The sequence below is a fragment of the Apus apus genome, chromosome 4, assembly GCF_020740795.1.
Source record: "Apus apus isolate bApuApu2 chromosome 4, bApuApu2.pri.cur, whole genome shotgun sequence".
NCBI lineage: Eukaryota > Metazoa > Chordata > Aves > Apodiformes > Apodidae > Apus > Apus apus.
In genome coordinates, this window is record NC_067285.1 from 16,795,937 (window position 1) to 16,810,691 (window position 14,755).

At 35.5% G+C, this 14,755-nt stretch overlaps 1 protein-coding gene and 1 long non-coding RNA gene across 2 annotated transcripts in view; one reads left to right on the forward strand and one right to left on the reverse strand.

Annotated features, from left to right (window-relative positions):
* The window catches only part of LOC127384924 (uncharacterized), a 41,319-nt gene extending 34,563 nt beyond the window's left edge, over window positions 1-6,756 (forward strand). The window contains exon 5 of the long non-coding RNA XR_007889535.1: window positions 5,899-6,756. This is a non-coding gene — a long non-coding RNA (uncharacterized LOC127384924). The remainder of the gene's footprint in view (window positions 1-5,898) is intronic.
* MYOF (myoferlin) overlaps window positions 1-14,755 on the reverse strand; it is a 66,537-nt gene that overhangs the window by 15,413 nt on the left and 36,369 nt on the right. The window contains exons 23-38 of the mRNA XM_051620013.1: window positions 12,906-13,098; window positions 11,718-11,873; window positions 10,566-10,697; window positions 9,581-9,744; window positions 7,716-7,830; window positions 7,491-7,596; window positions 6,388-6,530; window positions 5,896-6,069; window positions 4,774-4,885; window positions 4,223-4,300; window positions 2,707-2,888; window positions 2,455-2,613; window positions 2,196-2,294; window positions 1,736-1,897; window positions 1,013-1,178; window positions 375-451 (exon numbers count right to left, since the gene is read on the reverse strand). Of these exons, the coding sequence (XP_051475973.1) occupies window positions 375-451; window positions 1,013-1,178; window positions 1,736-1,897; window positions 2,196-2,294; window positions 2,455-2,613; window positions 2,707-2,888; window positions 4,223-4,300; window positions 4,774-4,885; window positions 5,896-6,069; window positions 6,388-6,530; window positions 7,491-7,596; window positions 7,716-7,830; window positions 9,581-9,744; window positions 10,566-10,697; window positions 11,718-11,873; window positions 12,906-13,098 (2,218 nt within the window). The remainder of the gene's footprint in view (window positions 1-374; window positions 452-1,012; window positions 1,179-1,735; window positions 1,898-2,195; window positions 2,295-2,454; window positions 2,614-2,706; window positions 2,889-4,222; window positions 4,301-4,773; window positions 4,886-5,895; window positions 6,070-6,387; window positions 6,531-7,490; window positions 7,597-7,715; window positions 7,831-9,580; window positions 9,745-10,565; window positions 10,698-11,717; window positions 11,874-12,905; window positions 13,099-14,755) is intronic.

The window sequence follows — 14,755 nt, forward strand, 5'->3', positions numbered from 1 at the left end:
ACCAAAGTATACACCTACTTCTAGCTCCTTTATTTAGAACCATTCAGTCTGTGCAAAACCAAGCTGCTCTAACCATTACCAGTGGGCAACTGGGTTATGTTCTATCATACGCTTCCAGTAGCTACTGAACAAGTGAATTAGTTCTTAAGCTACAAGGTGAACTCCACTGTGCACAAAAAGCTGCAATTTGATGTTTACTGTATGAAAACAGAGGTTAAAATTATTACTGTATCTCTTTTGCTTTCCTGTCACAAAGTAACTTCATTCATCTGGCTTCCCAGAAGGTTGCGTTTCTGACAATTTTGCTGTCTAGCTAGTTTCTCAGAAATCACAGATACGAAGAAGAACGTCAAACATTAAATTTCACAGGTTACCTGAGCTGCTAGCAGTGGCTGCGTGTCCTCCATTTCAATTACCGTATCCTGGCGAGGCACAGCAGAGAGCAGACTAACTGTAAGCAAAAGATTTTATGAAGGCATAATGGTGTAGGAAAAATATCTTTACTAAACATTTTAATCACGTTTGAATTCCAAACAGTTACAGAAGATCTAAAATAATCAATTGTTTGTATGTTTGATTATCTAAATGAGGCAATCAGTTGCTGTTTTTTGCTAAAAATACACTATTTTTTTTTTTTTGCAGGATACATAAACATTGCTTAAATATATAGGATTGAAAAACAAGAGTAAAACATGGAAAAAGGACAGAGAAATTTGTCAACATTGTATTCAGAGCATTCTCGATGGAATGCTGGGTCACTAGTTAGTGCAGGGACAACCTGCAGTTAGTTAAACTCCAGGTTGATACCATGAAGGAACTGCTCAGGGAAGCAGTACATTAACTGTGAGAGTGGACCTGCCTTTGCACACTGTCCTCTCATGCTCCACAGAATATTGCACTAATACTCAGAGAGATATTTTTTTTCTTTCATTATCTCCAAATAAATACACAAAACAAGATGTATTTTAGCATCTCATCGGAAAGTAGAGTTTATAATTTTCAAGCTGTTTACCTTTCATTTGTGGTGCAATGTCTTCTTTAGTAGTGTAGGGGTCACAGCGGAAGCTTTCCAGTAAATCAATGGTACACTGTCCCACGACAGGCTTCCGTCCAAATGGTCTGTGGTCTATCACTTTAATAACAAGAGATGGACTGTATAACTCCTCTTTTGGCAAAAGCTAAAAATGAAAGGTTAGACTTTGTTTATAATGCAAATAGAAGAAAAACAAAGAATAAAGGTTTTTTCCCATAAATTAAGAGTTGTTCCTTCATTTATTTAATACTGAACTACTATGTTCTATGGCTATATGGTAAATTAAAGTTTCTAACCTTGTATTATTATTCAATAAAAATCAGTAGGAATAATTTTAATTGCCTCAAATTTTGAATTTTTTTGACTCTTGCACAGCTTCCATCCTAGCAGTGGGAAAAGTTGCCACACATCTGCAGGCAAATTAATACATTTTCAAATATATATATACACACACACACACCCCTATATACACATATACTACACTAGACTGTGTATATAAAATGGTGTAATTTATCAATGCCTGTACAGATAGCTTACATGATCTTTATTAGACTTTTCAGGCTCAGTAAATTGCTTATGTTACGGCAAAAAAGGATGTGTGAATTTTTCTATCCATTCTTGCATAACAAATCCTTCACCTCTAGAAGTATGGGATAACTGATTTTGCTATAGATAGCTGGTATATAGTTTTTTGCAACATACCACTTTCATGAAGAGAACAGAAGATGGAAAGTTTGGTGTCTTTTTGAGGTTTTTGATCACCACAGATTCCACCCTTTCACCCCCACATTCCACAATGAGACTTGGAGACATAACAGGTGCCAGTTGGTAGTTTTTCATGTTCCGCAACCCCCAAGCCAGAATCTGTAAAGTAAAAATCCAATATAAGCAAAAGTGGGAGAGAGATCAATATGCCTAAAATGATACTCAAAAAGCAGGAAAAAAGAAATTAAGTCTTTTCAGTAATAAAATGTGACTGGCAAAATATTTCAAGGTTGTTGTTGTAGGAAAGCAATGGAAAACATTGAAATTCAAAAAGACTTTAAAAAATCATGGTATTTCTCACTGTGATTTTTTTTTTCTTGAAGCAAATACACAGACTTACTCTCTAGAGGATGAGATGACTATATTTGCATTCAGTTAGTTTAAAAATAAACCATACCTCAACAGCAGTGAGCTGAACTACTGGTCTGATTCCTTGAGGTACCATGTAAAGCTGTGGTGCTCTTTGTGATGGAAGAATTGGAAGGTTGGTACCACCCTATTAAGACAAAACCAGGAATGTTAGTTTCCCTCATTTTCCTTAACAGAAACACCTTTCAATTATTAAGACAATTCTTCACATTATGACTCACTGTGAAAGGATTGTAATGCAATGTAATATATACACAAAAAAAATTATATATATACGAAATATATACCTTGTCCCTCAAAATAAGTTCTGCAGCAAAAAGAATTTCTCCACTAACTTTGCCATTATTTATTACAGGATACCAGAGCAGTTTTGGTGTGATGTTTTCTTCTGGGATTAACTTGACCACAGGGGAGCAAACACTCCTTCCAAGGAATTCATCTTTACCCTGCAACCGAAAATAGCAATCCTAGCCATTAATGTTATTCTCAATTAGTATAAATAAATTAAAAAGACATCAGGGTAAAATGCATTCACCTACCACTTGATCACTGTCAAAAAGTTCAGTAACAACCATAGGTGGGTTTTGGGCTACTGTCTGTGGGTCCCCATAGATCTCAATTTCATTAAATATGAGAGTTTGGTCCCATGTAGGATTTAGAGTCGAATGAATTATCTCAGTTGTTTTGCTTTGATGGAGGAAACAAACATGGGCATATGGATCTGAAATACCATACAAAAATTAAAGCACAGAAGTACAAACAAACAAAACCCCATCAAGCCATAAAGCACACAACCACATTTTTAATCAAATATACTATGTTATTTTTCTTCTGTCACTATCAGTTGTATAAACCATTCTATATAAAAGAAAAGCCCACATATACACATAATCTACGTTTGATTACTAAATAGTTTCCTTTATACAAGTCTTGATTAACAGAGTAATAAATGAAAATGATAAAACATCTTGCAAATCAGAAAGAGAACCTGAAAACTACCATGAAACACTTGCTATGATCTCCTATTAAATATTGTCTGTTGAAGCTTTTTTTGGTTGTTTCCATTGATATACAACTGTACAGCCTCATAAATAATACAAATAAATTATTGTTTCTCACCAGTAGCCAAAAAACAAATTCTCCCAGGGTGTATTGCCCACAAACATGCTTATTTATAGCAACATCATCTTGTGAAAGAGCCGAATGATAAGTGGCCTAGGCCCAGTGTTTGTTTGGCAGGTCTGTAAATCATCAAGAGTTCTGCAGAAGGCATCTGATGATGGTCATTAACATTTCCTGTACAAATTGCAATTACTAAGGACTAGAGGTTATTTCAAAGGTTATCTTTAGGTCAGGTTCAACAGCTTCTGGCTAGGTATCGGATCAGAGTTTTACAAAATCTGGCTAACTCTTTAAACTAGTTTTAGAGAAAAATAAAATTTAGATGTGCTAGTTTCTGTCTGACTGCATCTGAGACTTATTTTGAACTCTACATATGCAAATTAGAGGCATTTATTATTGTCTCTTGCTTTTAAGTGCTGTATATTGAAGTAGAGCAAATACACACATGCAGCTGTACTAAAAACTCATTTTGGAGAAGAGGACAAAAATATCTGTAGCTCTGTGTATCTCAGTAATGAATGAATATAAAATACTGAACACTGAGAAGCAGTTAGTGACGTAACAGCAATTCCATCCCTTGCTTTTGTGCAAGCTTCCTGCAGGACAGATTAGGAACTCTGTAGGTTTTGGTTAGAAAAAGAAGCTAAGGCAGAGGGAAGGTTTGGTCACAGGAAATTCAGACCTTAGTTGAATTCCCGGTCCCTCACTGAGAATTTGTTGGCAGTAGCAGGTGCTGCACATTCAGAGCACTTCTTTTTTGGTAGGTTCTTGGGCAGTACTAATCAAATACAGAGCATACGTAATGAAGCTGAGACTTGATTTATGGCACAGTTTCAGTAGCTGGGACCTATGTCAGAATTAAGATACTCCACAGCTAAATCAGGTTCATTGGACAAGTGGGTTTTCTGCACAATTAGCAGGACTTTTCCATACCTGAAAAACTGTCTTTGTCTAAAGCCATAAGATTTCTTGCCTGGTAGACGTAACAGCGAAGATGGTAAGTATATTTTCCTGTACCAAATAAATAAAAAAAGAGTTCAACTGCTTTATACAGTCTTCTTTTCTGTATTGAATATATTTCAAGTTTATAAAAATGCCTTAAACATTTTAACTCAAGCACAAGAACTGCAGTAACATTTCTGCGTTGCTCTTCTAGTGACAAATGTACTCATACCAACAAGCTTAACACCTGAGAATATTTGTTCCAACACAACACTAATGCTATTTGGGCTTTTTTTTTCCACCATATGATCATCTAAATATCCTTTTATTAAAAAGATCCTGTTTTAAACAGTTTGATAACCTAGCTCCTCTCAAGAGAATCAGGAACTGGACTTTCCTGTGTTTAAGTATTCACTACAGCACTTGCAGTAATTATAAGAGGAAGAATATAAACCTAGATGTAAAACATGAAGAATTAGAATTCTGTTTGAGACCAGGGAAAAACACATGATTTATAAGAAGGAAATTGTTGAAGAACCTACTGTCAAAGTAGCAGGAAACAAGTGGTGTATTGGCACCAAACACCTTTGTAGCTGAATCCTTGGTTTTGTCTGAACTCTTTCCTTCTGTGTCATCAATGCTAGTGTCTGCTCCCTGAAGTTAACATATAGAAAATAAGTTATTGCATATTTACAAACATAAAAGGAACCTGGTAAAAGGGGATTCAATCTCTCCACCTGGACAAGGAGAAATCTGCTTTCCTGAGTAAATGTACTTCAAAACATGTCGTATCTGATGGTCATTTCTTGTTGCCATTGAAAATGTGCAGAAATCCAATCAAGTCATTTTATCTTACTTTCCAGAGTGGCTTATTTCTGGAGAGCACTGTGCTGTTGCAGAGATCTGCTCTAAAGCTTTATCCTAGCAATACCCCAGGAAGTATAGTCAGAAGAGAAACTTAAACAGGAATTTTTAAACTTTGTGGAACCAAATTAAATGGAGAAAGAAAATGCTATCAAGAATCACGACTTGACAAAAAAACAGAAGCAAAGGAAAAAAGCAAACTTTCTGTTAATGCTAGACAATCAGCCTCAGAATCTTTTTTTTTTTTTTTAAAGCAGCCTTCTCATATTATTTGCTCCAATTTGCGTTTTTGGTAAATAGAGCTTATCTGTGAAGCTGTGTTAACCTAAAAACTGGGGGAGTAATTACATTATCACAACCTATTTGTGATGTATGGCATTCTGACTTCTGCAACACTTTGCTATCCTTTCTTGTGTTTGGTTGTTCATACATGCAAATATTAATTATGGGCAGTTATTTCAGTACCTGTTAGTACTTGTGCTGATGTTAATACATCTAAACTACAGGCATGAAAAGCCTGAGCTATCTTTTCACTTTACTTACAGAAGGCCCATCTATCTAGTAATTTGGCCTTTTGCCCTAAATATCACATAACATAATAATAAAAAGAATTTGAAAGACAAAGTGCACAAGAGTGTTTACTTTGACTTAAATTTAGCTAATATAAACTGTATTGGTTCCTCATTTACATAACAATCTAACCATTTAGGGACTAAAATAGCTGATATGCCTAACAGTGTATATATTGTAAATTAACATATTGAACTTTTTAATGACTTTTTTGATACTCTGTTTCTTACCAGAGCACCTTCAAGTTTAAAGATAGCTGCTGCACCGTGTGTCTCTGAGGGAGCCATTTTTCGTCTCCAGCGTCTTCGACGGAAAGTATCAGAAGTGCGTTGTTTCCAGTGAAATTTCCAGCCAATCAAGGAAGCGTATTCCCATCCTTCTTGATCTTCATATGATAACATTCCCTGCAAGACATATATCCTTGTTATCCACACCATTATATAAATGTAGTGAAAAAAAAAAATTGGTACTTGCTCTGGCAGGCATAATAATCCCCTCATAAACCAAAGTAGGAAACATCAATTTACAAAAAGACAAAGAAAGGGAATATAATGAAAACATACAAGATTGCTCTAGATTTTTGGTTTGGTGTTAATTTTTTTCTTTATTCAGGAAATGGGTAATTCATGTGTTGATTTGGTTTATTTAAAAAAAAAACAACACCCAAACACCTCAAACTCTTAAAATATGCAGGTCTCTGACTGCATCTGTCTTCTGCTTACCCTTCCTGCTGTTACTGCTTCAGCTGGATCTCTCTTACGTTTCCGCACCAGCCTTCGGCGGCGGTGTGTGTGGTACATTTTCTCTGCAGCAACCCAAGACTTCGGTTTAGTGTCTGGAGGAATTGTAATTCCATATTCCCATCCTAAATCAGAATTGATTAGTTGGTATATTTCCAAAAACACAACCATATGTAAAGAAGAAAAGCATGGGAAATAGAGTTTTTGTATCTAAAGAGGATGAAACTTTAGTCAAAACAATATGATACTGCAAACCCTAAATGCTTAGTAGCTAGGGGGCAACTGAAGACATTTTATGATGATGCTATGTTACGACATAGATGACAATAAAAAACTCAACATGAAAACATACACATTTTGAGTTCTTTGCTTTGCTTTCTTGTTTTTTCAAATGTTAGGTGTATTGATACCACATTTTCATACCTCACCACAGGGAAAAGTCATCCTTAATTTTAAATAAGAGTGGAATGTCCTGTGTCCTCTTCCAACTCCAGCAGCCTGGCTTTTAAAGTGGGAAAAATGTTTTGAAAATGTATTTTGAAGAAGGATGGGTTCTATTTCCAAGCACTTTATTTATACATACGGTTTGCCCAACTGAAACCTCTCATGTTAGTAGGCTGTTCTTTGCACGTCTTCATCTTTTGTTTGTTTGTTTGTTTGTTTTTTGTGGGTTTGTTGGTTGGTTGGTTTTTTGGCTCAAAATTGTTATCTGCTGCGGCACTTAAGACCAATGTACAGCTTCTTAGATTATGGGATATTTCTCTCTCTAGTAGGTACTTAAAAATGCATTTATTACATTTACTGTTAAAAAATACAGGTCCCTTCTGTTCCAAGGAAGACTTAATGAGAACTCTGAGTTTGATGGAACAGTGTTTAAAATGGAAATAAAAACAGATGCAGACAGCAAACATTTTCTCAATATCATTTTATCTGATTCCTTAAGCAATTTTTACCCAAATACTTCCTTGACATTTTTTCATGGAGCAACCACAATCATGCTCAGGACATTGCTACAGTCTTGAACTGTGTTCAGTATAGACTATGACAGATTGTCCAATAATCAGCAGATAAACAGTAAGTCTTACCATGTTCATCTACTGCTCGATTTAAATCAGATTTCCAAGCATCGTCCTCCCACATCCATCCAAGAGGACATGTGAACTCACGTGGCGGTGGAGCTTTTTCTCCATTCTTTTATGTAGGGAAAACATAACAGTTCTGTGCATTAATAGATGAAATATACTGTGTAGCAAATCCTAGATCTCCTTCTCTTAAACCTTTCCTTATCCAGTGAAAAATCTAAGTCTCACCACATCTGTGTAACTCTCTTCAGCTGCTTTCCATTCCCCTCCAGGATAGCGACTCTCATTTTCATACACTTCATCAGTAAACTCAGTATGACCAGCATCAGCTTCAGTCAACAAGCTGCAAGACCAAAGCAAATGTAATACTAAACCAAATGTGTTTTAGTTAGCTAGAGAGAATATACAAAAACTGTGTACAGAATGTTCACACAGAATGTACAGAATGCTGGAATTCTGGATTGACCATCTTTCTGAAGTCCTATTTCTTAACAGAGTACAGTGTGGCCTCGTCTATATTTCCTTATAATATCTTCCTAAAACTGAAGTGACTAGCATGAGTGTTTTAACTGCTTTGTTATTCAGGATCTGCTTTCAACATTTTCTCTTAGAAAAATAAAAGTAAATAAATCATATATTTAAATGTAGGAAAACCCAGACTGCAAATGACAATTATATGCACCTCTAATTTTTATGTATCTAGTTATGCACTAAAATTTGGCAATGTACTTTATTTTGTTCCCCTTTATGCTGTTGGCAAGGCAAGTAACCAGTTGGCTAATGTTTTTCTAATTTGCAAGTTGAATAAATAAATAAGAGAACATTAAATCAGACAAAACAGCTTTGATTACTACGTGTGATTAACCGTGATTCAGGGAACACTGAAGGACGTTCTAAAATGCCATCTGCTGGTCAAATAAAGCCATGCAGATTATTTTCCAATAAAAGTAGCTGCAAGGCATGAACATGCTTAAGCATTTTAACAGTAGAGTTTTCTTCCATTATCTGAGAAAATATCTCAATGTCTGTTCTTGCTTTTCTTCATGTCAGACTATTAATTGAAATAAAAAATATTCAGTGAATATGAAAACAAGTCCATCCATTCATACTTATAAACTGACACAATTTTAAAATTGATCAAATAATAGCACATCTTTTTCCTCTACAGTTTTTCTAAAACAACAGTCCTGTATTTCTATTTTACCATTAGAACACAAGAATTTTAAATGGGCTGAGCCTTTTCTTCTAAGAATAAATAAAAAAATACCTCTTTCATTCTGGCTTTTGTTTGTGATAGAAATAATTTACCTCATCTGGGTAAAAGTGTGGCAATACAAATAGCTGAACTGCACTACTTGGGAGTTGAAAACCTATGACAGAGCAAGACTGACATTGCTAGAGCTGGGGAGAACTGACACCTCATGAATTCAGTCCACCAGGGAGAGAAGTGTTATACAAACTTAGGCTCTGAAAACAGCAGATGCCTTGAATCAGTTTGAGAAATACCTGTGACAGTTGCTTAAGGAGGGTAATGGACCTTCTCTGCATCTCGTGAAATAAACACAAAAAACCCATCCACTGCATGTGAGCTACCATGCAAATGCTGTAATGGTGTTGATACAACATGAACTGCAGATTTATAATGCATGTCAGGGTTAAGCTTCTCTGTATGGAAGATCTCACTATTTAAGGGTCTTGCCTGGAACCATCACAGCAGGATCTCAGAACCTCACATAGACAAAACTGATCCTCACAGTAGCTTTCTCAGAAAGGAAAACTATTATTAACCCTTTCTAAATGATGAGGCACTAGGAAACAGAATATAAGCAACACACCCATCATAGCACTCTGACTTCTAGACCATAAGATGGTTCCTAGGAAATGGATGCATGTTTTATTATACTTTTTAAAAAAGGTAATGTTAATATCAACATTATTACCCAGCTTTGACTAATGGCTGGCTTTTGGTGTCCTAGCAAGTTCAACTTAAAATCTCTTTGCCAGCCAAGAAAACAGAGAGAGGAGCTTTTACTCTACAATCTGAGATTAAACTCCTTTATTCCTGCCTGCATATAATTAAAAAGAAATCTGACCTTCTTTCAGGATCAACCATCCATTCTCCTTCCCACTCCCAGCCCTTTGGGGGCAGGAAGTATTCTCTTTTCAGTTTGATTTTTCCTGTGACATCAGAAAACTTGTGGCGACCAACAAGACCTGAGGTACCCCACTTTCCAAAAAGAAGAGCCTGATTTTCATACTGTTTGAGAAGGAAAAAAATCAGTACTTTAGAGAAAAACCATTAAATATTTATGCAACTGTTACTACTGAAACATTCTACTTTAAGTTTCCTTTCTCTGAAATTAAGTACTCCCCACATTACTCTGCCATGTCATAATTAATTTCTTTCCTTATTTTTCTTCTATGCTTCCTGGTAAACAATTATTTCGCTGCTAAACTACACTATCTTCTGAATTAAATGCCTCTCTACAACAACAGTCAAACTTCCTCCAAATTAAAGCTTTGTTAAATAAAATTCTATTGCATTATTAGAACAAGTTTCTTCTGTTCTCTGAACACATGATCCTTTCATTCTTTTCCATCTCCTCCTATTTTTGACAGCAAAATCTACTGGGTTTGACCATTTTCTTTCCTGTAACAATACATTTTCTACTGTTGCAAAAGAACCACTATTAAGCAAAACCACTTCTATCCAAGTAGCATTTGTAGAAGTCAAGAAGCAATTAAAGGGTTATTCACCTGCCAAAACATAATGGTCTAGATCCCAATCTTAATTACACTGATAAAAATCTAAGATAAATGTCTTTGAAACCACTAGAGTTAACCGGATTTTTACCTGATTAACCAGTTCAGAATCTGGTCTGCTGAAGTTCATTTGGTAGGCACAATGTTCTTGATCATTAACTGCCTTGAATGGGGTCTACTTGTTTCAGTATAGCAAATACTTCTCTCCCCTTTCCGCCCAGTATGCAACAAAAAAAAATTCAGAAGAGCTCCAATTTCATTGAATTCCTAATGCTCAGGTCCAAGTTTAAAGTAAGAAAAAAATGATGGACATACCATTTCTGCAAAGACACTGAACGTTCCCTCTGCAAAGCTATTGAACTTCTTTTCAACTGCACTCAGCCCAAGCCAAATGTTAATTCTCAACTCCACAGGTATTTTGACATCTTTTGTCTGTTCCTGTGGGTACTGGCATAGGAATGAAAATAGTTATTCTTCATTATGTTATGCAGGCATTGTAGTTTTCAGGAAAATTTATACAGTGACATATAGATATGAGTAAAAATACATTATTTATTTATCTCTTCCAGTACTGTATCTCCTCAAAAGCCAGTAATAAGTAGTTCAGGGAGGAAATGGTATTTAAATGGTACCTGCCTAGGGCATATAAAAAACTACTAAACACAGTAACAGGGGTATCATCCCTGTCCATGTATATTTTCTCCCAAGTTTCACCTAGCAATGAATTTTTAATCATAACAAGAACTTAACATTTCAGTGCTGATGTTAGTGTTCCTCACCAGGAGATGTTGGAAATGCAGAGGTTAGGCAGAACAGTTCACTAAATGTAGATGCAATGCATCATAAGATGCACAAAAACATGAAGATGTAGGCTTTCCTGCATTCAAACATTAATCAATATAACTACTAATATATTGACAAACTCTGTAAATGCTGTTGTTCAACGATCAGATTACCTTTTTTTCTGGTTTATTCCAATTAAATACAAGATTAATTTAAATGGACAAAGGCATTCCTACTTAAGAGTAAGACTCAATGCAGAGAGACATACTAGGGAACTTCTAGGTGTAAACACGGTATGTATTAGTTGCAGAAAACCATTCAAAACATGGAACAGGTTTTTGGAACTTCTGTAACTTATACTAATTTATTCCCTCTGAAGTCTCCATTCATGTCCACCCCTAATACACCAATGTTTTAATAAAAGTCCTGTAACAATTTTGAGCTCTTTCAGAAAAGCCTCAGAGTTGGGCCTGATGCTGGTTCTAACTGGCTTATGATGAACTTTACATTACAACTTCTCTGATATTTTTAAGAAGCCACATGTAGTTGGCTTTTCATCTGTATGAGTTTGGACACTTCATTATTCATAATTTGTTTTCATGTTTCATGCTCGTGACAGAAGGCATCACAGTTTAGGGAGCTGATTATTTTTTAAGTAGAGAGAGGGAAAAAAAAAAAAAGTACCTTTAAGAAGATTGTTTGGGTCTTTCCACAATATTTACCAGATGATTCAGGGCTCGTTGTGGAATACAGCACTTGGTGTGCAGGAACACGAGCATAAGCCAGTCTTTTCTCCCCTCGGATCATCCATATGATTACATCAGGCATACTGTTTTGTGGCTGTGGATTATTTGTGGGGAAAAGCAAATTAAGAAAAGCAATTAATAGAATGTTTAACTAACCTAATTCTTAATAAACAGAAACATAAATTAAGATTTACGTAAAAGGATTTACTACTTAGAATCAATAATTATAATGAAATGATGATGAACAGAGGAAATTGTTTTACTTTGCAAGTAAAGCAATATATAGTTTCTGAAAGATCAAAAATACCATTGAGATTGTTGGAAATCAATTAAGTTTTATTAACAAAACCAGCTCATATTTATTTTGCAAATTTTTCTCAATTCCTTTATGGCAACTCTAGTGATAGATCCTAAACCCTAATGCTATGGATTGACCTGCTTGGAATGCTTCCACATTAAGGATAGATCATCATAAGACTTCTAGCAGAAGACAGAAACAGCCTACTACCTTTTTACAGCTTTGTGCACACATTTATATGCTAGCTGCAAGTCTGACAATTTGACTGCTCTTTTTAATTTTTTTTAATCAGTAGCTTTTCAAAGCAGAAGTGATACAAAACCCCAACATTTCTACAATGTTGTGAAAACCAATGACAAGATAACTGAAATGAAACTTCAGATGTTGCTGAAAATTAAAAAAACCCAAACTAACAGAGAAATAGATTCAACTCTGTTAGAAGTTGGTTGCTATGGTTAACAAGCTGCAGAAGCACAACAGATCCTCCAGAAATACAACAAAGATCGTGCAGTCCCTGAACGACCCATGTGACTTGCCATTATGGAAGAAAGTCAAGGACAAACAGTTGTCACTTTAAACAGAATAGAGTCTATTCTGCAAATCACAGTGTTACTATTTGCCAACACATGGTCTCAGTAAAGACAGCTAACACACTGTATGTATTTAAGTAAATCCTAATTACAGAGGGAACATGATTACTTTCACAGCATTTACAATTACTGTTCTAAGGAGAGTGGATATTGCTTGATCAGCAGTGAGCATCACACCAGTTTATGTTAGACAGCTACTTCTAAATTACCTGAATCACTGGTATTGTGTAGTACTAACCTCTTCACTCAGTTGCAGTAATTTATCCAACCAATCCTCAATTTCTGTCAGAGTGGCTTTCACATCAGTAGCTTCATTTCTCATCCTTGCTGCTGCGTCTCCAATCTGCATCAGAGACTTGAGGCGCAGTTTTTCTATTTGAGTGTCAAGGACTGTAATATTAGATTTGCCTTCTATGACAGGAAATGGTTTACTGAAAAGAATATATTTATTCTGATTAATCATCTAAGTGGATTTTATTTAGCAAAACACTAAATGCAGACATGCATACAGTGGCAACAGATTGAGTGCTGTTAGTTCCTGTGATTGAAAACCACCAGATTAGCACTATAGCATCTCTTTCTGCAGAGATTTCCACCTGACAAGGTGTTTTAAAGTAAGCACGGGAAATGCTGTGCTTACATAACAAGAACTAACACAGAACAGCTCGAGGAGTTTCTTTAATATAACTGCTGCTAACCAAACTAAGCAAAACCCATTTGCCTACACATTCAAATTAGAAAATTACTGTCTCCAAATGTATAGCTCATAAGATGAAACCAGTGCCTTCAGACCAATGATGGTTCCTTTCCTTCACTTGAAATAGTAAATTCTCAGAAACTCAATATACAAATATGGTTTGTGTCTATGAAAAAAGTTATCCAACACTCTGGCACCAATACATGGAAGAACTCTCACACAAATCCATCACACGGGACTTCTCAGTCACCAGAGGGCAGAGTAACTATTCACTGGAAACAAGAAATCCTATAACATCACAAAAATGAGCTTTTTTGAGTTGGTGGAGGTTTGTGGAAAAGGCAACTTTTCTAAGACCAATTACTATATAGAACCCTTTAGCAGAGTTCATTAAGAGCTCTTTAACACTACTCTAAAAAAAATAAATTCCAAAGACATTGTCAAATTTGAAAGGACTGACTCTTCTCTGACCTATTTTTAATGACAAGCCATGCACTTCTAAGGGCTTTGATTCTGCAAAACCTTGATGCTGACTATTGGGCCTTCCACTAATGTTAGTTCTACTAATCTGCATGCCAAGTGTTGCCCTCCCTGGGTGCAAGCAATTACAAATGAATCAAATGTACCAGACAGAATTTCCAGAAAGTAACCTCATTTTAGGTTTAAATAGTGTACTGAAAACTATCTCAAACTCCTCATTCATTGAAACTTTAGCAAGACAAGGCAAATTGTTCTATGAATTCAACACAGAGAATTATGTCTTAAACACAGGTTTTCATGAGTTTGCTAAAAAAACCCAAACCATAAAGAGCATTTTATCCTATGAACAACAGCACGTTCATTTGGTTGATACATCTAGGTGCTATCGCTCCATAATTGTTGAGTGATAAGATATTTTATAAAATAATGGACTGAAATAATAACAATGCAGATGTGTGTTAGGAGGATGGGTTGACATCACTGATATAAAATCTGAAGTACTTACACTCACTAACCAGATGGCTCCATGTGACAATAGTTTTCCCTTCACATTTTTTTTTTCCTGAAATATGTAAATTCTTTCTTTCTGCTTGCTTCCAGATCACAGCAGGGATTCTATGAAGCTACTAGTTCATATTTTGACATAAGCTTTCTATCAGAGAATTATTTGCTATCATATACTCATCTCCTCTGTCTGCTTTTTCCTCTGTTCAGTTTTGTATTGGCTCTATAGCTTGATGCTTTTGTTCTCTCACTTCATGTTCTGTTATTTCTTCTAATGGATAATAACCATTCTCTCATTTTCTCTTTTCTTTTTTCTGTGCTGTTTCATCACCCACTTATTTAATGTTTTTCAAGTATCTCTCCCCACCTCAGTGTCTTCTTCTATTAATGTCTCTTTCTCATACTAT